Genomic DNA, 25043 nt, shown 5'->3' with positions numbered 1-25043 from the left:
AAAGGGTAGCTCAAAGGATTTCCTTTGCAGGGACAGAATAGTTCTGTGTCTGGATTGTGGTGGTGGTTATAGGAATCTATACATGTGATAAAATGTCACAGAATTATTATTATACACACACATACACACCAGCAAATGCATGTAAAAATTGGTGAGCTCAAAGTAGGGTCTGTAGTCTAGTTAAGGTATTATATCAACATCCATTTCCTGGTTTTGTTACTGTTACTCAGTTATGAAAGATGTTGAATGGGATCTCTCTACTGTTTTTTCATTCCTTTCAGCTATTTTTGCAACTACTTGTAAGTCTATCATTATTTAAAATAAAATGAAAGTTTAGAAAAAGTCAGTTTCGGAAAAAAACTGGCATCCAGGAAAATAGATTCTTCTGGATATTTGTGATTTTAATAAAACATTAATAGAAATGAATATTTGGAAATAATTGGTGCACCGCAGAGGGTAAAGTGAGTTAGCTCATTGTGTTAAACAGGTGAGCTGGAGGGTCCAGCTTAGTGTCTCTATTACTATTTCAGTTTGAATGTTTACAACATAAAAATCAGAAAGCCACTGTTGTTACAAGCCTTGAAAGACCAGCCAGAACTGTCCTTGTTGCCTACAGTTTAATAAACTTGTGCCATAGCATAATAAATTGTTTACAGTAGTCAAGGGAATGGCAGGGATTTTTGTTACTATTGTTGTTTTGTTATCTGTTTTTTTTAGAAGACTCAAGTTTTTCAAGTTTGGTGTATGACTGTAAGTGGAAGCATGAAACATTTGGAAAATGTAGAATTTATTGTCAATGAATGTAATTTTGCCTTAACTAAGCCATGCCGAATTAACCACTGAGTGAGTCCAGTTAATGAGAAAGTAATGAATATGTGACTAAACATATTAAATAGGAAGATTGTTCTGTGCTTTTCCCACTCACTCTCCCCTCTTTCTTCTCTTTTATATTTTCACTTATAACAGGTTGTATCTTTATTTTTCTCTAGACAACTTTAGTTAAAATAGTTTAGACTTAGCAGGACACTATTCAGAAAACATATTAAAATATCAATATTACAGACCCTGTCTCCTTACTTGTAACAAGTCATAAAAAGTTCTTTGCTTTCAACATTTCAAAAAAGAAAAATATCAATATTACAATCAAATTAAGCAATAGTGAGAAAAAAATTTGACCTCCAGTAAGACAAATCAAGAAAAAGGGAATTCACAAATAACATTAGAATGAAAAAGCTGTAGTTAGAGCAGAGATTAAATAATAAGAGAATACTCTGAAAAATTTCATGGCAATAAATTGGATAAATTCTGCCCCAATTGACAAACCTCTAGAAAATGCATAATGACTTAAAAAGAAGTAGATAACTTGAATAATTCTCTACATTGAAAGGAAAATGAATGAGTAATTAAAAATTTACCCCAAAGGAAAACACCAGGATTAGATGATTTTACAGATAAGTTTGCCAGACTTTGAAGGAAGAGATCATTTCCTCCAACTTATTCCAAGAGCGGGTATAACTTGAAATCGAACAACACTGTATGAGGTGAGTCCATCATCACCAGTGTTGCTTATGAACACAAATGCAAAAATTCCAAACCACAAATTCGAAAGGTAATGGAACAAATAATATGAGACCTTTAAGGTCAGTGTTATAGACTGTGTGTGTCCCCTAAAATTCATATGGATAAAACCCTAATCCCTAATGAGATGGTATTAGGAGGTAGGGTCTTGGGAGGTAATTAGGTCTAGATGAGGTCATGAGGGTGGACCCCCCATGATGGGATTACTGTCCTTACAGGAAGAGGAAGAGGCTGGAGCTCACACCATCTCTCTCTCATGCACGTACCAAGGAAGGCTAAGTGAGGAGCTAGCCAGGAAAAGGGCCCTCAGCAAGAACCCAACCATGCTGGCACCCTCATCTCAGACTTCTAGCCACCAGAACTGGGAGAAATAAGTGTTGTTTCAGCCCCCAGTCTATGATATTTTTGTTATAGCAGCTCGAACTCACTGAGACAGTCAAGGAAGTAGTCTGCTATAAATTTTCTTATTAGTTTCAAAAATTTGGAATAGAGTTCTTCCTTTACTATTATTTAATCTTAGCAACACTGAACTGGACTCCAAGACTGAAAATGAACATCTTTGCCTTCTTGCTGATTTTAAAGAAAATGGTTTGATTGTGCCACTATTAAGAATGTTGTTAGCTGTAGGTTTGTTAGATGGACTCCTGATCAGATTAGTGGAGTTCTTTCTGTTTCTGGTTTGCTCATTTGGAAGAGACTTAGGAGACAGAACAACCAAGTATAGTGAGTGGATTCTGTTTGGCTAATGATTCCAATAAACCAAAAGCAGAAAGACAGTTTTTTTAGGTATTTGAGGAAATTTGATTATGGATTAGGTTATTAGAGAACAACAATGAATCATTTTAACTTAGGTGTGGTCATGCATTGTGATCATGTAAGAAAGTCTGTTTTTAGTTTTTATATGGTAAAATATGCCTAATATAAAATTTCCCACTTTAGCCATTTTTAAGTGTACAGGTTCTGCAGCATTAAGTGCATTCACATTGTTGTGCAACCATCACCACTGTCCATCTCCAGAACGTTTTTATCTTCGCAAGCTGAGACTCTGTTCCCCATTGAACACGAACTCCTCAGCCCTCCCACCCCAGCCCCTGGAAACCATCCTCTACTTTCTGTCTCTATGAATTTGACTCCTCTAGGTACTGCATGTAAGTGCATATAATATTTGTCTTTTTCTGAGTGGCTTATTTCACTTTGCATAATGTCTTCAAGGTTTATCCATGTTGTAGTCTGTGTCAGAATTTCCTTCCTTTTTAAAGCTGACTAATATTCCATTGTATACATCTACCACATTGTTTATCCATTCATCCATCAATGGACACTCGGGTGACTTCTACTTTTTGGCTACTAGGAATGCTGCTAGGAATATGGGTGTACAAGTATCTGTTCAAGTCCCTGTTTTCAATTGTTTCAGATACCCATGTATACTTAAAAGTGGGATTGCTGTATCATGAGGTGATTCTGTGTTTGAGGAATTGCCAAACTGTTTTCTACAGCAGCTGCACCATTTCACGTCCCCACCATCAACGTGCAAGTGTTCTACTTTCTCCACATCCTTGCCACCGCTTATTGAGAAAGTGTCCGTGTTTGTCATGGATTTATATGAAGTAGAGCTGAAGAAGAAGAATTACTAGTCACTCATTGCCTACAGAGCAGCCATGCCCATCCATGGCACTGCAGGTCCCCACCAGCTGACAGGCAGTATGGCCATCAGCTTGGGCTGCCTTTGTTCTTAGCTGTGACTGTACCTGTATGCGCCATGTGTGCCTATAAAATTTCCACTATGTCCCTGAAAGACTTTAAGGGAGAAAAAGGAAAACACTCTGATTTAGTGATATGTACATATGTAATAAAACTGTTAGTTTTTAAAAGGCAAGAAAATGCTAGACATTATTCATGATTCTCGATACTTCTTGGGCAGGAGTGGGGGATGGCACCATAGTCTTGGTCAATGTTCTGCTCATGTTCTGGTTTTTAAGTTGGGTGTTGGTTTCCTTAGTTCCTTATTATGATACCTCATTACCTCCATAAATTGCATATGTATATCCTTTTGTATATTTAGTATGACATAACTTACATTTTTAAGCCTCAACTACTAACTTTTATTCATTAGGGCTGTGGTTCCTACTTGTTGGTCAAAGGTCCAGTGCTGGTCTGAAATTTCAGCTGGTATAGTCTAAGGCAGAAAGAGAGAATAGAGTGAGTTTTATAAAGCTAAATTTATTCAATTTCAAGGATTGTATATGTTCTTCAGTTATATCTTCTCTATTTTATTTGGTGTTAAGAAAAACTTCAGAAATGATCATAGAGTTAAAAGGATGCAGTTTGTTGTCTGTTTTATTGTCTTTACAAATGGCAAACAGAAAAAGTAGATGACCTTGTATAAGGTCATTACCATTGAAAAATATTTTCACTGGTCCTTGAAATGAAAAATTCTAGGAATTATTGCCTCAGAGAACACAGAACTGTATTCATTAGCCAAACACCAAGGCTGATGACACTCAGTGTAGTGATTTTACTTACTACCTTTTACACAGAATGCATCTCTTCAACTTAAACAGGTAATTTAGAGGAACCATTGATCGGCCCTATCTAAAGACTCCTGAATAAATCTGAATTACTCAGCAGAGACATACTCTAAGTCTGTAGAGCTAGATTCTCAAATATCAGCTGATGATGATCACAGCTAACATTTGAGTTAAATACTCTACCATTGACTATTTTGTAGTGATTGTCCCACTTAATCCCAAGAAATTTGATTATTGCCATTTAACTGATAATTGAAACTTTGGCTAATGTCTTGCTTGGCATCACATAAGTCAGAAAAAGGGAACTAGAATTCAGAACCAGTTTGGCAGTATGACACTTCACCAACACTCATAGCTATTACTTAATTGGATACCGCGTGTGGTACCACCCGTGAAAAGCTAAAATGCTAAGGGCTGCAAAATAGGTCCTGAGTGCTGAATTCAGAACTCAGCCTGGTCCCTTTCAGTACCTCTCATATTTTGAATTGTCTGATATTTAAATAGTCCAGAATCCTAGAGCTTGAAGGCAGGGGATGCAAAGCTCACTGGAAACATTACAGTTTTACCACCCAGGTCTTCAAATGCACATGTAAAAAGACACATTCAAAAAGACACACAAGAAGCCTCAGTTGGAGGCAAAAGACACACAAGAATCAAATGCACTGCATTTCTTTCTTGTGTCCCTATGAGACATCAGCAAATACATTATGTGAATTCAGTTGGAGGCAAAAGACTAGGGGAGAAAAGAGTTCCAGGCAAACTCCAGTGCCTGGTGGCTGAGGTATCGTGGGAAGAGGGAAGAAGATGGTATAATTTCCAGCCAAGAGGCATAAAGAGAGGTTCAGAAGACAGTGGAGTGAAGTTTTTGAGTGAGAGAGCTTAAAACGAGGTGGGGGGCAATCAGATTCCTGAATCTCCTCAGAGAAAAAGGAAAGGCAAAAGAAAATTCGGAGTGCTTCGAGATAATGTTGTCTCAGTAAAGGGAAATAGGAAAATGCTCATATAAGGCAATGTGTTCTAATTTATATTGTAGTGAAGTAAAGGCTTTGAATTATGCTCCTGTTTTCTCATTTTTAGATTCTTTATCTCTTCACATTTGTCTGTGAGCATTTGCCAGGACTCCTCCTCAGTCATACATACTGCCTCCCAGCATTTCAAAATCCTTAAGAATTGTATGTGGTTTCTCCCCTTCCTAGCAAGGTCAGACTTCCCCTTCTCTTTCTCTCACCCTTTCCTGTCCTCCCTTTTCTTCTTGTGTCAGTTGCCTCTTACTGTGTAACAAATCACTCCAAATCACAGTGGCTTAAAACAATGGGCTGTCATCTCCCACAGTCTTGGGAAATGACCATGTTCAACTGGGTGATTCTTATGCAAGGTCTCTCCTGCAGTTGCAGTCAGATGCTGGCTGGGGTTGGGGTCCCCCAGCATCTCCACTGAGTTGGGCATCTAAGATGGCATCTTTATAACAGGTGTGGTGCCTCAGCTGAAGGGGTTGGAGGCTGACTGGGCTCTTCCCTCTCTCCCTCCGTCTGTGTCTTCATGTACCATACAGCCTCACTTCTGGTTAGCTTGGGCTTCCTTACAGCATGGAGGTTCAGAGTAGTTGGACTTCTTACATGGTAACCATCTTTCCCCCAGATAAGCATTCCAAGCAACCTAAGTGGAAGGAAGTTCAAAGCTTGGAAGTCACTCAGCACTACTGTTGCTGCATTTGATTGGTGCAGAGAAGGTCACAGAGCCCACCCCAGGGGAGGGGGGACCACCCAATGGTATGAATACAGGGAGGTGTGGGGATGATGCACTTCTCCAAACTAGCTACCACATTTCTGATTTATTGAAATCTCTGTTTACTCCTTATGACCAAAATGTCTTAAGTTACTGTCTTATATCTTGTATCACATCCATGATTTATGATTTCTTTTTTCTAGTTGTTGTTTATATTAATAACAATTGAAAGACTTCTTTGAGGAATTCTTATGCATTCTTTCAAGTGTATCTTAATATATTTTTACTTATTGCTATTAAAATTTAAGCACCCAAAAGGCCCTATAAAAAAAAAGCTATGTGACTGCTTTTCGTTGTTTTGTTTTGTTGGGTTTTTGTTGTTGTTGTTGTTTTTTACAAAGTCCCTTTGGGAAATCAGATTTGATTCACTTTTTAACCACTGATGATAACATATCACACTTAAAAGGCAGATCAGTTTTAGGGAAAAGCAATACACCCTCATGTATGGGTGTCCTTTGGTGAACTCACCAACAAGATTGCTTTTCATGCTTAGCCACTAATTAGAAAACCTGTTCTCTTGTTGGGACTGAACCATGGCTTCCTTTCTGGTTAGATATTTTTTTTAATTTTTAAAATATATATGTATTTAATATATATGATAAATATATATATAATTTAATAAATATGTAAATATATATTTGTATATATATTTTAAAATATATATATATATATATTTTTACTTATATCAAGCTCTTACACAAGCCAAAGGTTTTTTTTTTTTTTTTACAACCCTCCCGCCAAAAAGAGATAACTTGAATCTAAAAGATTTAGCATAGTCCCACGGCAGTTTCAGAAGCTCTATTTAAAACCTCCTACCTATAGATGGCTTAGCTTTCCTTAGCTTCCACAAATACCATTGAGGCCTTAGGTTCTTATAAAGAGTTATTGGCTTTTTTTTTTTTTTAAAGAAGCTAAATCTCCAAAGCTTCTGGTGATTATGGAGAACAACATATGTGGGAGAAAATGGGCAGTTGGAGGTGGCCAATAATTTGAATTTTTTTCCCCCTACCCACAGCCCTGGGAACACTCTGCCATAAAGGATTAATTTGCTCATGAGACTTCACCGTGGTTGCCATTAAGAAAAAAACTAGCGGAAACAGTAGGGTAGAAACGTTTCCAAACCCTGGAGAAAAGAGTCAAGAATTTATGGTGGGAAGCAGAGCAGTCCTTTTTCTCTTTTACAACGTTTATGAGTTAAGCATCTGAGGTTGATACCATGTGTCTCACACAGGACTTTACATAGAAAACTGGGAAGCTGACTCTGAGAAATGATCATCAGTGGTTGTAGTTTTCTATAGTTTCTCTTGGTGCAGGGGAAAGATTTCATTTAAAAAAAAAAAAAAGATTTCAGACTCCATTCTTTCCCAGTTTTTAGAAAAGCATTAGAAAAAATAGCAAGGTATATTGTTGGTCATTCGCTTCCACGTGTCTATCCTTACACTTGGGTTCCGCATGCAGACTGAGTGGAGGGGCCCTGGCCTCAGAGGCCGGCAGCCCTCCCTTTGTTCCGGGAGATGGGAGGGCAGTGCACCTGGGTTAGAACGGCATTTTCTCTGAAGCTTTACCCTAAACCCCTCCACAAAACTTTCTACGGAACAACAGGCAAAATGTGAGGACCCTTGGATCTTTCAGGCTGAGGCCGAATGCACTGCTCACCCCACTCCCACCCTGAGGACCCCTCCCAGAGCTCGCCTCAGGGCTACCCTGGGTCATGCCAACTGCTTGATGGGGGGAGATGACCAGACCAGAGGGGGCCAGGCAGCAGTAAGGAAAGGGGGCCGGGAAGGGGTGGCCGGGGCCAGGATCACCAGGGACGTTCTTACTCATCGTTTTCCTCATTCTCACAACTTCCTTGGGAAGCCCTGTTAATTCCTGCCTTTGTAGGTGAGGAAAACTGAAGCCAAGAGTTTAGGTAACTCGCTTTCATGCCACTTACTTCAACCAAGTACGTAAGGTATTTAAACCAAATAAAAATCTAAGAATTTTATTTAATCCTTGGGTAAAATGAGCGATTTTAATCTCAGCCCATCTGACAGCACAGCCACTGTTGGTTCTTGCCACCCCGCCGCCCCCAATCCCTCTCCTAAGCCAATGGTAACCGGTAATCCATTTATGAATGAAAACGGGGCAGCTTTCTTGAGGTGAGCCTGTGGCACTTAGTCAAGTAACAATAGTTGTCACTCTCTCTTGTTTAATCTTATAGTGGAGTACGAGAAGGAGTTCTCCCCTGGCCAGCGACACCACAAAGAGTTCAAGTTCAACTTATCCCAGATTCCTGAGGGTGAGGCGGTGACGGCTGCAGAATTCCGAATCTACAAGGACTGTGTTGTGGGGAGTTTTAAAAACCAAACTTTTCTTATCAGCATTTATCAAGTCTTGCAGGAGCATCAGCACAGGTATGAAGGCTCAAGGAATCCCAACGGGTGGGGCTGGCCCCCATTTCTCACCCTGCCATCATCTAACCCCGAGTATGTCTGTGGAAGGTGATTTGGAGTTCAGGGGAAGGACATGAGCATGATGAGGGACGTGTTCTGAATGGTAGTGTTTAGCCAGCAAGACAATTTTTTGTTATTAAAATGAAGATTTTCCAAATAGTTTTCTTTTCCTGAGCAAGCCAATGGACACTATTAACTAAGCATCCTTTGTGATCAGAGAATATATACCTTATTGGGGATAAAACATTTCCCACCGTTGCTCAGTGCCTACTTTGAATAATGGGTTAGGGTGGCGAAAATAAATTCATACATGGAAGTCATGTAAGGGTGCTTACAAATGATACTAATTCAAGTTAGTGGAAAGCTGTGTTTGCATATAATATATACAAATATATGATATAGTATATCTGAGTGTGTGTATGTGTGTGTGTCTCGAATGTATCTCTTCTCATTTGGATACAAGGGAATAATAGACTACCCCCCAACCCACGTCTGTAATATTTTTGTTTTTTGAAAATGAGGCCAGACTCTTTTTACAAAAGAACTTCAACAGAGTATGCTCTTGGGGCTGTCCATCAGTGAAGAAGAACTTCCATGGAGGGATTTCTGGAGGATTAGAAGGGTCAAGGGAAGAAATACTGCAACAGCTAGTTCAATCCTGTAGCACACAGAAAGCAAGCCAGCGACCTTGACTTGTGCTTAGTATTTGGGGGTCAGTCAGTTCAGTAGTCAGGTGAGAATGGTGGGCCTGATGCAGAGATGAGCACCACTGCATACTCAGTGCACTTAACGGATAAACACAGCATGTGGTGGGACAGCCTGGCAATTACATGGGAAATAGGCAGATAACAATCAAAGGAAGAGAGTACAGAGAGGGAGGGAACCCCACATTTACAAACTCTGCAAGGGATTTGTCAGCTTTCGTTTCATACACCAAGTCAAGATTCTTGCTTTTGGTCTTGGAAGTCTATTGATTTCCCAAGGATGTCCAAAGGTTTAGGAATGACTTTGGTTTCTCCTGGACTTACAGATTTGTGCGTAAAGCTCTGCCACAAATATGCACACTAAAATAATAACGAACATTAACTTGCCCCATAAAAGGCTTATTTTGAGTGCATTGCCAACATTTGGCCCTTGTGCATATTCCAGTGTGTAATGAGGGAAACAAAGAAGAAGGAGACACATGCCAGGCTTTGGGGACACGTCACGGTGTTGAATATATGCACTGATGGTTGTATGTGAGTTCTTAGTAGGGATAGTTATAAATAAAATATAGCCACTGTGGTATCTATAACAGACCAGCATTTCAGAATGAAGGGAAGGTTTTCTGATGTCTGATTTTTACCCCTAAGTAAAAGTATCATCAGTGACTTAACCGTTAAGGGCCTCTTTTGGAATAATAAATTATTCGCTGGTAGATTTTTGTCTTTTCATATTTCAGAGAGAATTGTTACTCAGTGTTGATTCCTTGGGCCTGCTTTAGCCATTGATTTTCAATCTGCCTGATTATCTGTCCACTGCATTTATCTGGTGGAAATAACCTTTCTGGCTCAGACATTTGTTTGGAATATATGGTTTTCTCTGTTCTGCAGAAAAGGCTTTATAGTGAAAACACCAGATTGGGATTTCTGTAACTATGGGATTTTTCAAAATTATTATTATTTAAAAAATAGAGCTAGCAGACCATTTGTAAGGTTTATATTGAACTCCAGCCAAAGATGAACAGCTGCCTTGTGCTTAAAATGGTGGTGTCATACTTCCTCGAGGCCAGCAGTGAGTTTGGAAAACAAAATCCCAAACAGTCCCAACCTTTGATGACTCTGTCAAAGCAAACTTGTAATTTCTCTGCCTTCTAGGATAGGAGTATTTGGCGATTGGGTGTGTTTAACTTCTGTGCATAGGGAAGGGGGAATACGGGGAGGATTGGGAGAACTTCATGCTTTTGAAGGGCTCCAGGTTGGCCAACAGGAGATTTTCTTTTCTTATCGGTGGGCCAGGAGCCCAGGCCTCCTGCTGTCTCCTGATGTTCTTCCAGAGGCCTCCAGATTTAACTGCAGGACTCCTTCTGGGGAAGGTTTGATCTCCCCATCTGTACCGTCTTGGGGTGTCCTGGCTAAAAATGATCCTCCAGGCTTGTGAAGAAACGTATTTGTCTAATCTGTGTGTAAGTGAAATTTGTAGTATTTGATGGATTAACTTAATATAACAAATGTTTGTTTTGCAAAAATAGTTGGCCTCCTTGAAAAAGAAAAATACAAAAAGGCAGGTTTTTCAATGCTGAGTCATACCTCAGCGAAGGCAGAAGAAGTTATGTGTTGGGCCTCTTGATATAAAAGGCAGCTAAGAAGCCTAACCCAGGGCATGGTCAGAAAAGATTCTTGGATGATAGGCCATTGCTGTGAATTCTGCAGAAACATATTCCTCTTACCGATAAGAAATCACTGGACCAGGTAAGTTCAAAAAAGTGACTACCTGAATAGATGGTGCTTTGAATAAGAACAGGGAAACATTTGATACTTTATTCAAAACCTGAGAATAAGCCCTGAGATAGAATCTAAGACCTGAAAAGATCTGGAGCACCCCAGTAGAGCAGAGTTGGATCAGTAACCCAACAGCGTGTACAGTTAAATCAGAGTAGCAGGGGTGTTAATATCTGGTGTTATAAATCATTATGTTTTTATGATGACACTGGTAAAAATTGGCATTTGCATAGCACTTAGAGTTTGGAAAGAGTCTTCTCACCTCTTCCCTTGCTAGGATTTAACCACTGACGCCATCAGATAAGCAGGGCAGGCATGTTACCTTTTAGAGAATGAAACATGGCACATATGAATTTTGCCAAGTCCAAATTAGGCCTGCATTGTTGTCTGCTGTTTCCCAAAAGTCACCCCGGTGACATGGGGTCAGTCCCAAGATAAAGGTGGAGTGCGAGAAAGAGGTAAGCAATCCCCTGAGGGCATGTCTCTCATCTCCATCTGCTTAGCTGCGATGCAGACACCCTGAGGATGCTTCTGTGTGGCTGTCCAACGAGATGGCTCTTAGCTGTGATGCAGACATCCCAAGGATGCTTCTGTGTGGATGTCCAGTGAGATGGCTCTGTTGGGGGTGCAGATGTGTCAGTTAGAATTCAGGCCCTGGTTCTTTGACTTACCAGGCTTTTCTATTGTTGATCTATTGAGCAACCGAACCATTCACCTGTTAGCAACTTTTCTAGAGGAAGGGTGTGGACGAAAAAAAAGACTAGAATAAATTTTATATGAAAGTATTTGTACTTATTCTGAGTGTTATCTGTTTGTCCATTGACTTTACCACGTTCTCCCACAATTCATACACACTAAGCTGTCTTCGTGCTTGAAGTGTAAAGGCTGCTCTGAATACCTTTGACCTATATTTATGGTGGTAGCATGTTGCTTTTCGGAACATGTACTCATGATCTTTACTTTTATAGCACCTTTCAGATTAATAGTGCAATTTTGAGGCCTTTCAAGAATACCATTTTCATCTACACTTCTTATTTGGTTAAAGACACTCTTTTACTGTTCTTAATTGAATTTTGTATAATTAGAAGTCAAAGTCAAACAGCACCTCTTGAAAGCCAGCCAGAAATGTTTTCAGTGTCTGAAAGATGGCCCTATTTGGTACATGAATTAGCCCACTTGCTCCTGCTAGTTTTGAAATTCCATGTTCTACTCTACGTTTTGGCATTTGCATTGCTGGCGGTGATGGTCTGTCTTCCGTGTATATGATAACTTTTCTGCGTTCTATCATGGTGCAGTCTGTGGAAGACATGTAGAGCGAGAATTAATTCCCAAATTTAAAATTCAGTTCCTCCTGGTGTAAGCAATATCACAACCTACTCCTCTGTTTCAAAACAGGCAAAGTTTTCTTTTCTCGCTTTCTTTCTCTTTTTCTTTTTTTAGTTCACATGTTTTATCTTAACTTCATTATCCTTAGGATGTGAAGAAATGCATCTTTGAATCAAGGGAACAGGGCAATGCTGCATTAGAGATGGATTTTGAAACTGAAAGATTTCTTTAGGTCACCCAGAAGCCATCTAGTAGAGTCCCTGGGAACAATCCCAGACTGAATTATTGCTTAAGCTAAATTTTTGACAAAGTTCACCATTTCTGACCTATTTTACAGATAGAATGTAATTGTTTCAGGAGAGAACATAACTGTCAAAGGGCAAAAACACATTTTTCCAGAATTTTTCTTTTGATCATGTTCCTCTGAACCATTCACAGAGATAGAGAACACAGGAATAAGTGAGGGAAGGGGAATGAGAATGAGTTCAGGTTTGGACATGTTTGAGACAGGAGTAGTTGCCCAAGAGGCAGTGAGATATGAAGCTTTTTATTCCAGCAGAATGAGCTAACTAGAGTAGTAGATATTTGAGATCCTAAGTGAACTAGTGAAGTAGACTAAATAGCCTAGTTGTGTAAGAATAGAAATACATAATTGACCTAGTATCATTTATATTGAAAATACTATCCTTTTTCCATGCACTTCATTGGCATCTTTGTCATAAATCAGGTGACCATGTATGTGTGGGTCTGGTTCTAAGACCTGTATTCTGTTCCATTGGTTGACTTTTTCTTGTACCAATCTTAGACTCTTCATTCTCTTGGTTTTATAAGAAGGCTTGATAACTGGTGTATAAATTTTGAGACTTTCTTGCATTCCCACATAAACTGTAAAATCAGCATTTTAATTTCTGCAAAGAAATTTGCTGGGCTTCTGATTGGAATTGCATTAAATCTAGAGAGCAATTTGGGAAGAATTGACTCTTACTAATATAGAATGTTCCAATCTAAGACTGTGGCATTTATTTAGGCTTTCTTTCACTTTTCTCAATAATATTTTATAATTTTTTGTGTCTTTAATATTTTAACTTATAGATCATTAGAATTATTTTTTTATAGAGCATTAGAATATTCCAGGTTTTGAAGGTTTTTTATGCTATTGTAAATAGTATTTTTAGCTTTTAAAAATTTCGGTGTCTAATTGTTTTTGCTCACATATAGAAATACAATTGATTTTTGTATATTGCTCTTATATCCAGCAACCTTGCAAATTCGCATAGTCATTCTAACAAATTTTTGTACAAAATTTTGGAATTTCTATAAATATCATGTCATCTATAAATATCAGTTTTATTTCTTCTTTTATAATTATTATATTTCTTCTTCCTCTATTTTTGTTTTATTGTGCTGACTGGACATCCAGTACAATTTTGAATTTGATTCAAAATTTTGTCTCAGATTAGAAATCCATATCAGATTTTGAATCTAATAGGAGAAAGATTTAATATTTTCACATTAAGGATGTTTGCTAAAAATGTTTTTGTAGATACTTACTAGAATAAAGAAAGTCTCTATTTCTAGCTTGCTAAGAGTTTTTAATATTAGAAATTGGTGTGGAATTTTATTTAAAAAATTTCTGATCTTTTCCCCTAAGTGTTAATGTGATATACTACATTAAATCATTTCCAGTGATTCCAATGATTAAACCAACCTCCCATCCCTGGAACAAGCCCACTTGTGATTTATTATCCTTTTTATATAAGGCTAGATTCAAGGATCATGTCTGATAACTCTATTGCCTGGATCACCTATGGGTCTGTTCCCATTATCTATTTGTTCCCTTGATTTTTCCTCATTTGGTTTTATTTCTTTGAATGCCTGATAATTTTTTTAATTAAATTCTGGTCATTATCTATGGAAAATATTTATAGATACTGTTATCTCTTTCCAGAGTGGATTTAATTTTCTTCTGGAAGGCAGAAAAAATACAGGGCGATCTCCTCATTCTTTTGTTCCAGTTGGGGGTATTTAAGGATCTGTTAAGGATTATCTGTTTCTGGTTTCTCCCTTTCTCCTAGAGTTTAGCCCTTTAGGGGTCTCAGCTGAAGGTCTAGGATGTTTACCAGAGCTTCTCTCTTCCTTGGTGGGCTCTGAACTCTAATTTTTAACTCCCCAGCATTGAGAAACTGCCAAAAACTCTGCTTAGCTTTTTGTCCTCTAAGCAGTTTCTTTCTGCTTGTTTTCTCAGCTTCCTACTCCATGCATGCACAGCCTAATATTTGGCAAATCTCTCAGATGGAAATGTTGGAGTTCAAGGCAGCCAGGACTTGAAGAGCCAAGGTCTTATAGGAAGTGAACCCAAACTTCTGAGTTCACTTTTATGCAGCCCCTTTCCCCCTGGGACCTTAGTCCTTCAGGTCCAAGCTTCCTGAAGCTCCAATTTTTGTTCCTAGCCAGTGATATTACTCCAAGCTCTAGGCTGCTGCTCCTTTCTGTTTGATACTCATGCATCATGCCAAGAAAGATCAAATCCCCTGAAATGAAAAGGCAATACAAAGACGATACAAATGCAGGGCTCACCTCCATGTATTTTTCTTCTCTCTGTGATCTTGACCCATCAAGTGTTGACTGCCTTGGTTGCTCTAAGATGACAACAAACAAGTTTATTTTTTCAGTTGTCCTTAGCGGGAGTGTTAGTGTGATACATCATAACCAGAAGGCTATGTCTTTGAAACATAGGATTTTTATTATTTTTATTTTGAGATCTTTATAATGAATCCCCACAAATGTTGATATGTGATTCATTAACCAAATGGTGTAGTTCGGGAAACAAGACCCGAACCTGGCAGTCGATCCCGTTCCAGGATCTAGAAGAGTAATTTCCTTAGAATAGCATTTCTTATGGATTGATTGCTCTACGAATGCTGTTGGATTTTCGGTGCTGCTTGCTGAAGTGAAGCGACGTGAACCTTTATCTTCACTGAGGTATAAGTGAGATACCTGAGACTGTGTTCTTTTTTGAAGAGAATGGCAAATTTGAGAAAGCCAGGACAGGAGAACCTCATTGTAGTTGGGGCAGAGGGAAATCAGAGCCTTTTATCGCTGTGCCCAGCCGCACCTGTTTCTCTTTCCGTATCTGCCTTTCACAAGTTTGATCCTCAGGGACTCCTGAAATCTTATTTGCTGATTTGATAATCTCTGGCACGCTCAGTGTGGGCCTCAGGTAAGCATTGAGCGTTTCTGTATTTGTTCCTTTGCCCCTGAAAAAAGGGGTAATACAACTGACCCACAGCTCAGGTTATGTAACTAGTTAGTCTTGTCTCTTTAGTCAAGTCCTATTATACCTAGAATGATCTACCTGAAATTAAAGCAAAAAGTGCAAGCAGCTACCAAATCTTATTCCTTAGCCTAAGTTCTGCTCTTTGCAGAGGCACAGTGTAGAAGAGAATATTGCAGAGAGGAATTAAGGTTATCATACACAAGAGGTGTATACACTCAAAAGAATGCTGCATTTGGGGGAGAGGGGGAGTCAGGGTGTGGTGGGCAAGAGAAACTGTTGTTTGGGGACGGTTTACCCACTTGGTAAACATGGAAGAGAAAAGAAAATCCGTCTTTATTTCTGGAAACTATGCCTTCTGTAGTATTCTTTCCCAGAAACACATTGCTTTAGTTACGTGCATCTTCTTACCAGGATGTCCAGCCTTGTGGGAGGCCGGCCATGGTGGTAGCTAAGATTATCTTGGGAGACATCTTTTTTTTTTAAAGTCCCAGATGAACAGCATTTTTCCTGTTTTGTTTCCCCATATTATACAGGATATGGAAATGTAGGACTGGTGATGAAAATAAAACATAACGTTTGCACATAACCTGTTTAAAATGTGACAGAGCTTCTCGTTCAGTCTGTGCTTGATCACTAGGGCATGTTTCCCAGTGAAGGAGAACATTGTTTTGTTTATGTGGCCAAAGAGGTCAGGTTAGGTAGCCGTGAATTTGCATAAAGTAACCTGCTCTCTCCCTCCCTCCCTGTCTTGGACACCGAGAAACAGGCCTTCTAATAATACTGCTGCTTTGGACTTGATCTTACTTGTGATTCTGATTATTAGTCTAACTTGATAACTCCCTGAGGGTAAGGCCAATCCATAAGACAATCAAACATTTACTTGTGGAGCATTCTACACTTGCTTTGTACTATTTGAGGGAGAGGAGCAAGAAATCTTGAGAGCAATTAGCTTTGAACCTGAAGTCTAAAAACCAGGTGAGGGTAATACTAGTCATATTTAAGGGAGCAGGACTATGCTGTAGGTCAGTGGCTCTCACAGTGTGGTTCCCAGACCAGCAGCAGCATCACCCGGGAACCTTAGAATTGCAAATTCTCAGCCCCCACCCCAGAAACTCTGGAGGTGGGCCCAGCGGTCTTTGTGCTAACAAGTCCTCCAGGGGATTCCAACATAGGCTGAACTTGAGAACCACTGCTATGATGATGAAAGCAGGTGCAACACTGGAGCCGAGATGCCTGGGTTCAGTTCCCCCCTCTGCACTTACTGGCTCTAGGACTGTGAGCAAGCTACTTATCCTCTTTGTGCCTCAATTTCCCTATCTGTAAGCCTGTGATGGCATGAACAGTATTTACACATAAGAGTATGGTGGTTGTGAGGAGTTAGCATAATTAAAAGCATCTGTGTAGGAAACACCATGTAAGGGCTAGCTAGGTTCATATTCTGTCAGCAGAGTGATTTGTATTTGTTTGTTGAAGATGAAATATTCCATACAGAGCTAAGGTGCCTTTGATTTTGAAACACCTCTGTGTACCTTGCTAATCCCTGAGGTGAAATTGGTTAATATCAAGAGGCATAAAATCAACAAGAGCTTAGCTAATTATTCAAGAATAATGTGCATTTGCCCTTTTTACTCAAATCCATGTGTGGGTAGCAGCTTACCCTGAGCTGTGGTGCTCTATTTTCAAATATCCTCTTCTTTCCTATCCTTTTAGTGACACACGTTTAAACATAATCCTCCATATATGATACAATATGTAAGAAGAAAGTAAAAACACTTGCTTTACTAATTTTCTAAAATGATTGGCTTTTGACTTCCATTCTCTTTGAAATGTCAGTTTGCCTCATTGCATAACATCAGTTTATCACTCTATGAATGTTTTATATCTTAGTGCACCATTAATGGTGAAGGGATGTTCTAAAGAAATAAAGGAACAAGACCACAGGCTCACTTTATCAAATATCTCATAAATCTGTTTGCTTCCAACATATAAATTCCACTTTATCAAGAACAGTTCTTTCTAAGAAAGTGGTTAGTAGTAAGCAGAGCTGCACTTTGTTTAGGGCAGTGTGACCTTAATGGGTGCCATTTGTTAGGAAAGACCAAAGCTGGCCACTAGGAGCTTGAGTACTTCCTGCTCTTCTCCAAGGACGAAAAAGAAAAAGACCCACTGTGTTTGCCAAGGTGCTTTCTGCCTCTCAGCGTGATGGAGGCTTGAATTGGGAGGGACCACATGGGGTGACTTCGCCCACACACACCAGTTCTACAGGTCTTACGAGTGACTTGCTGGTCAGTCAACTCTAGCCCCAGGGTGAATTTGTGAAATTTGCTAGAAATTTCTAGGTTTTCTAGAAATCTCTTGTTAGACTTATTAATTGTTAACAACTTAATTTTCCCAGGAAGATAACAGTAGGAGGGAACTCATGCCCTCAAGTAGGATAACACCGAACATAAAATTGTTGTATTCTTGAAGATAGAATGCATGTTCATCATGAAACATGGGGTTCTGTGAGTTGATAGAGAACAAAATAAGCAGTAAATTCTTTCAAAATCCTCTCTCTGGCTTCAGGATTTTCTTTCATGGTATGTTAACTTGAGCATGTCAGTCATCCCAATAGGAAGATCCAAATAATCCAGTCATGGTGGTCACTTTGGCCAGAACTTAAGATTCTTTATCCACTGGTGACACATGTTTTAGATAAGAGCAACAGATCTTGACTGTGCTGAAGTGAGATTTAGAAGGGGACCCTGTTTTTTTGTTTTGTTTTGTTTTTTTACATGGCAGAATCAGGTGCCTCTTATTAGAGGCTACACTTTCACCGTCAAGAGACTACGCAGGCTATATGTCATTGGCGCCAAGTCAATAGATGTGGGTCAGACCCGACCCACGTCACTGACTTTCATGTATTGGAAGGAAGCACCAAGGGTGAGCCAATGAGTTTGTTCCCTAAAGCTGGAATTCTGTCATTCTTTTTTTGTTTCTTTAAGTTCCTCAGGCTAGACAGAGAATCTTCTGCATGGGAGGAAGAGTAGAGCAAGACTGGGAAGGTCATGGGAGTTCCAGCCACAGGCAGCAGCCGTCTTGGGTCCCTTCCTGCATGTACCTTTCACCCCTTCCGACCCTGGCCTTGATAGGAGAACCTGCTCATGATTTCCAATCACGTGCCAGTTCTGAGTATTTACCTTACTCTGAGCCCTCGTTCAGGATTTTCAACCTGTGCCTTGTGCTTTTCTGGACTCTGCTGTTTAGATAGGTGATGGCTAAGAGTGTGGGCTCTGATTGTAAGTTCGGGTCACCCCACTTAATACCTGTGTGACCTTCCTACACCTAACCTCTGTAGGCTCCATGCCCTCAGCTGTAGAAGAGAGATAGTAGTAGGACTACTATCAGGGGTCCCCAAGGAATAAAGGAGAGTCTCTTGGTGCATCCTGCATATTGAAGGCACACGGTATATATTTGTTGCTCCTCCTCTATTTTGTGCAGTTATTTTAAGTGCATGCTGTACCTCTTCTTCCTCCCATGGACCTGAGCATCCTCGATTTCATAAACATCAAAATTTGAGGCTGCCTCACTGCGGGTGAGCCACAGAGTTGTTTTTCATCTTTCCGGGCTTAGCTGTCTGCCTGCGTTTGTGTATGCCTGTAGTCTCTTAGGCGGTGAGGACCAGCTTTCTCCTCGTTGCACAGTCAGGGAAGGTGGTGGAGAAACAACTCAGCTGCCCAGGGACCCAGCATGACTGAGGAGCAGGCAGGAGAGAAAGCCAGGCTGCCCGTGTCCATGAGTCCCCACTCGCCCTGCGGATTTCATTCCTTCCACCTCACAATTGTACCCTCCTTAGCGCCTTCCACTTTTATCCCAAGTTTAGTTTTGGATGCATGTTTTCCAAAATAAAAATATAAAATGAAAAAAAAGGGGGGGGCACCTGGGTGGCTCAGTTGGTTAAGCGTCTGCCTTCGGCTCAGGTCATGATCCCAGGGTCCTGGGATCAAGTCCCGCATTGGGCTCCCTGCTCCACGGGAAGCCTGCTTCTCCCTCCCCCACTCCCCCTGCTTGTGTTCCCTCTCTCGCTCACTCTCTCTGTGTGTCAAATAAATAAATAAAATCTTTAAAAATAAAAAAAATTTTAAAATTTTAAAAATGGATTCACGTTTTCCCAAATTAATTCATGCCCTTTTCTCCTTCTGTTTCTCTCCTTTTTTGGACGACAGACTTCTGTCCCGGCCCGCACTTTCTCTTGTAATAGACTCCCATTTCCTTTTTCATCAACACTACTTTTTCCAAATAAAAGCTCATTCTAGCTCTTTGTACCAGCTCTGCCACACTCCTATCTCGGACTGTATTTTTCTGCATCCTCGTGACAAGTCTTCAAGAATCGTCTGCCAGGTGCATCATCCAAGCTCTGTAAGCAGCGACAAGTGACCCCCTTCCCTCAGGTGCAGCTTGGCGCCTTGGGAGTCTCCCCGCGTCTTCATTCCGGAGGGTGCCGTTCGGCCGTGGACATGCCCGGGCTGCCTTCGGGACCGGGGCCGCTTTTCCCACAGTGTCTGTGTTATTCCTGGATGAGGGTCTTCTCCGAATTTCCAGAATTTATGTCTTTTTATATCTTCACTTCAAAGCTTTGGACTTGGAGTCCCCTCTCGCTGTTTTCCATGCACACCCCCTGCCTCCCTGCTCACAGTTACCTCGGTGCCGGGGGGGTAATTTGTCAACAGGAGGTATGACACATGCACGTCGTCGGAGAGCACTTTACCCATGGCAGGCCTCCGCGTGGCCCCCCGCGGACTCTGGTCAGCAGCTGAGTAAACTCCTTTTCGCTGTACCTACTGTTTTAAGCTTGGAAAAGATGACACTAGAGCTGCCTTCTAACTCTAAGCCATGTAAACAGGAAAATTGTTTCCCCTCAGACATCTGAGACGTTTAACTCGGGCCTCACAAGTATTTGATGGGGTAGAGAGAAGTTGTATTCACTTGCCACAGGTGGTCTTTCTTAATAAACTCAAGCGGCAGCATGCTGGAATGGGAAACTGAGGCGGCGGGCTTCTCTCCGCTAGCTAGCGCTCTCACTGGCTTTTGATCGAGGTCGCATGGCTGCAACCTCAAGTCTGAGTCTGATTCCCCAGCCGTACAGTGGGGATCATGATATTCTACCAGCTCTTGGGGTTGTTTCAAGGAAAGCAAAATGCATGAAAGCGCCTCATAACCAATTTCTTTTTTTTTTTAAGATTTTATTCATTTATTCGTGAGAGACAGAGGGGGGAGGCAGAAGGAGAAGCAAACTCCCCGCTGAGCAGGGAGCCCGATGCGGGACTCGATCCCAGGACCCTGGGATCATGACCTGAGCCGAAGGCAGACGCTTAACCGACTGAGCCACCCAGGCGCCCTATAACCAATTTCAGTGTATAGTGTCTGTATGTAATGCTCATCTTAAATGCAGTGTTCTAGTAATTTTTCTATCCTGTAAAAAATGCAGTGTTCTAGTACTTTTTCTATCCTATAAAAGGGGATTTGAATCTTTCCATGGCCAAAATGGTGCCCTGCCCTGTCCTGGGAATTCCCAGCCATTTTCATGTCAGTGACCCTGGGATGTCAACTCAGATTCAGAGTATCCCCAAAATACACAAAGGGGAGCATCCCCTAAGACTGCTCTATCACGACGTGTGCAGGAGTGGGAAGAAACCCTCACTCCATCTTCTTACAACTCTTAGGGTTATGTTAGTTGAGAACTGTAAAAAATATACATATCTTTTACACATATATAAAAATAAAAAATATGAAATATATAAATATATATAAATAAATATATATTAATAAATAAATGTGTGTGTGTGTCTGTGTGTATATAAAACTACTCCCTGTGGAGCCCAATGGAAGGAATGGATTCCAAGTTTGCCTACAAGAAGCCCAGCCACGGCTCATGGCTGTGCTGGGATGAACTTTTTTTTAGAAAGTTCCACGTGTGCTAACACTGCACATTTTTATTTATTCTCTTAAAGATTTTATTTATTCTTTTTTTTTTTTAAAGATTTTATTTATTTATTTGAGAGAGAGAATGAGACAGAGAGCATGAGAGGGTAAGGGTCAGAGGGAGAAGCAGACTCCCCGCTGAGCAGGGAGCCCGATGAGGGACTCGATCTTGGTACTCCAGGATCATGACCTGAGCCAAAGGCAGCCGCTCAACCAACTGAGCCACCCAGGCGCCCCAAAGATTTTATTTATTTATTTGAGAGAGAGAGAGCACACGTGGGGTGAGGGGAGAGGGCGAAGCGGCTTCCCACTGAGCAGAATGTGGGGCTGGATCCCAGGACCGTGGAATCATGACCTGAGCTGAAGGCAGATGCTCAACCGACTGAGCCACCCAGGCGCCCCTGGGATGAACTTTAAAATCACTCAACATCCACCCACAGCTACCCCGTCCACAGGAGAAAGGAGCCCACACTCAGCGTGGACCGCTCAAAGGCCTTAATTAAAAGCAAGGAACTGATGATTACTCACAAATACGATGTGGCTTCTTGTTTCTCCTTATTTCACAGGAACTAACATATGAAGATTATCGGGTCCTCATTTTACAAAAAGAAAAAAAATGAACAAAGCCACTTTTTTTGTTGTTGTTGTTCATATGAATCCTAATTTTAATATTTTCCTAACCCTTTTCCTCATGCCCCACCCCCTGCTCTCTTTTTAGAGTTGGCCATAAAGTAACAATATGACTTTCCTTCTTCCTCCTGCCCTCCCTTCCCTGCTTCCTTATTTCCAAGAAAGACTCAGCGTGCACAGCCATGGCAAGGCCTTTGATGAAGTTGAGGGATCCACCTATGCTTGGGAGAAAATTCATTTCTGGGCAGTTCCCTAGCACATATGCCTCTCCAGATCGTGTCATGCATGTGTCCCGGGTGTCCCACGAGCCAGAGACGTGGCAGGGCACTGTGCGTGATGCCTCCTGGGTGGACCTGATCTGATACTGGCGTTTTCATTCTAATGCCAAGGCAGGAGAGAGCAGAGGGGCCGAGAGGGTGGTGCGCGACTCACCACACCATCTTTTCTTTCTTTCAGAGACTCTGACCTATTTTTGTTGGACACCCGCATGGTGTGGGCCTCAGAAGAAGGCTGGTTGGAATTTGACATCACAGCCACTAGCAATCTGTGGGTCGTGACCCCACAGCACAACATGGGGCTTCAGCTGAGCGTGGTGACTCGGGATGGTAAGTTTGCCAACATTGGCGAACAGCGTTCATCCCTTTGGTTTGCAACAGTTACGGTAGAACCCTGGTTTCCGGTGGAGACCACGGCTCTGGGATGACCGCATTTACTGTTCCCTCGTAACTGCTACTGAAAAGCAAAATCTCTCCCGGAGACCTCCAGAAGGACTTGGAGATAAGTAGGTGGTCTGAGTTCCAGGGGCAACCATGGGAAGACGGCTCACAGAGGCCGGGGGAGCCCAGTCTACGTTCTGACTGTTGGGTAGGGGGGTAGGTTTGCACGAGAACCTTCCAGCGCCCCCTCCTCCTGCAGCACCAAAGCTCCACAGCTCACGGTCCCCACACCGGTCCTCAGACGGGTGCATTCGGCCTGTGACGTCCGTTCCCTCCCTGGTTGGGAGGCATATGAGTGGAAAGAATGGTTGTGTAGGGAAAAGTCCATCGGGACTGGGAGGCCTGGGAGTTCACACCACGCCTTGCTTTGATTCACAGAACTTCGGAAGGAGTGTTTTGATTTTGCTCTGAGCATGCATAGTGCTCTTCCCTCACGCTCACTCTGCGCCAGGCGCTTGGGCGGCTAGGGAACTGTAGGAACCAGTTTCCATGCAATAAAGACAGCTGTTTTGTGCTTTGCATTCAAGGACTCACCGTCAACCCCCGAGCGGCAGGCCTGGTGGGCAGAGACGGCCCTTACGACAAGCAGCCCTTCATGGTGGCCTTCTTCAAGGTCAGCGAGGTCCACGTGCGCACCACCAGATCGGCCCCCGGGCGGCGCCGACAGCAGAACCGCAACCGCTCCACCCAGTCCCAGGACGTGTCGCGGGGCTCCAGTGCTTCCGGTAGGTGTGGGTGGAGCCCCTGTTTGCAGGAAGCCTGGTGGGCGCGTCAGCCTCAGTGAGAACAAGGACGTGCTGATGGTGTCAGCTTTGCATGGCTTCTGCCCAGAAATACAAAGGCTCACAGGTGCCTCATCACCAACTATCTAGAAGGGTTCTTAGGGCCGTCAGAGGGGACCTTTGTTCTCCAAGGACTGAGTCTGCAGGCTGAAGACATCCCGGGTGTCTGGTTTTCTGCAAGAGCATCCTTCCATTCGATAAGATTTCTCCAACTCCTCTTTCATTCACATAAAGATCCTGAGAACACCTAGATTTTCTTCCAGTGGTGTTAGGCCTGGGAGGTTGTGGTGTACAAACAAACAAATTTTGTCTATTTGTGTAAGATGGACTCATATTGGTCAGTGTTCTTGGCTGAAAGTGATGGGAAGTCAGCTCAAACAACCGTCTCTGATGGATTTCGTTGGTTCGTTGAACTGGGAAGTCGAGGGTTCTAGCTGTAGGCCTGGCTAGATTCATGGGCTCACGTGGTGTTCGGAATCTCGCTTTCTCTTCTTCTATTTTCCCTTGTTGGTGGCATTCTCAGAAAGACCAGGTCTGCATGATGGTAAGGAAGGCAGCGGTCGTCTCAGGATCTTATCCCTCTTGGTAACCTCAGCTTCCAAAGAGAACCTCTCTGTCATGGTTGCAGCTTTAGCAGAAAGCCAGGCTGAGGCCGTGCACTCGTGACTTTGGGCAAATCCATTTCAGCTTCCAGTTTACTCATCTGTTAAGTGGGGATGGTTAACACTTGGTAGATTTGCTGGAATTAAATGAGAAATATTTGATCCGGTCCCTAATAATGCTCACAGACAAGTGGCATCCAGTTGAAGGGAGCAGGTTTTGAGGGCGTATGTTAGGACCCTTGGAAAGGATGTACAGTGCTTCTGGAAGATGCATTGGTTCTTCCAGGTGACTGTAAAGTGTCCTCTTCAGTGGCCAGAAAGACTTCATGCAACTTCCCTGAATACTGTTTCTCTTTGGGAAGAAGTGTCTCCATTTTAGGTTCTGACTTAATAAGCCATTTCTCTTACGAGTAACTTAGCTGTGGGGCTTGAGGACCCAGTGTGAGGTGATATTTTGCTGCTTTTGTCATCCTTGTGTTTCTTGGAAGCATGGCACAGTGTGGGTGTTCCCGTGTTTACCGCTGGAAACAGCTGGACTTTAAAAAGAAAAAAGAAGAGGGGGCGCCTGGGTGGCTCAGATGGTTAAGCGTCTGCCTTCAGCTCAGGTCATGATCCCAGGGTCCTGGGATCGAGTCCCACATCGGGCTCCCTGCTCCTTGGGAGCCTGCTTCTCTCTCTCTCTGTCTCTGTCTCTCATGAATAAATAAATAAAATCTTTAAAAAAGAAAGAAAAAAGAAGAGGAAGAAATGATTGCTTTCCTTTATTCACTTCAGAGGAAGCCTGCTCCGTGTTTTCCTTCAGGGCATGATGATGGAGGCTGCTGGTGGTAGGCTTCAGTTCATTAATGAACTGTGGTCACTTTGGTGCTGGGGCCCCAGACATGAAGGCAGCTCTTGAAATGTGGATTGCTTTTTAAAGTTGAAATTTCACTTGATTTATTCA

The 25043-nt window shown here is 41.8% G+C and overlaps 1 protein-coding gene across 1 annotated transcript in view; it reads left to right on the top strand.

Moving 5' to 3' along the window:
- The window catches only part of BMP6 (bone morphogenetic protein 6), a 155880-nt gene that overhangs the window by 118222 nt on the left and 12615 nt on the right, over nt 1–25043 (top strand). The window contains exons 2-4 of the mRNA XM_045866398.3: nt 8095–8287; nt 22457–22605; nt 23244–23441. Of these exons, the coding sequence (XP_045722354.1) occupies nt 8095–8287; nt 22457–22605; nt 23244–23441 (540 nt within the window). The remainder of the gene's footprint in view (nt 1–8094; nt 8288–22456; nt 22606–23243; nt 23442–25043) is intronic.

Source organism: Mirounga angustirostris, unplaced genomic scaffold (assembly GCF_029215605.1).
Source record: "Mirounga angustirostris isolate CCGP_5_RB_7025 unplaced genomic scaffold, mMirAng1.0.hap1 SCAF_8, whole genome shotgun sequence".
NCBI classification, from domain to species: Eukaryota; Metazoa; Chordata; class Mammalia; order Carnivora; family Phocidae; genus Mirounga; species Mirounga angustirostris.
Note: the sequence above shows the minus strand (reverse complement) of the source record. Positions and strands in the feature narration are given on the sequence as shown.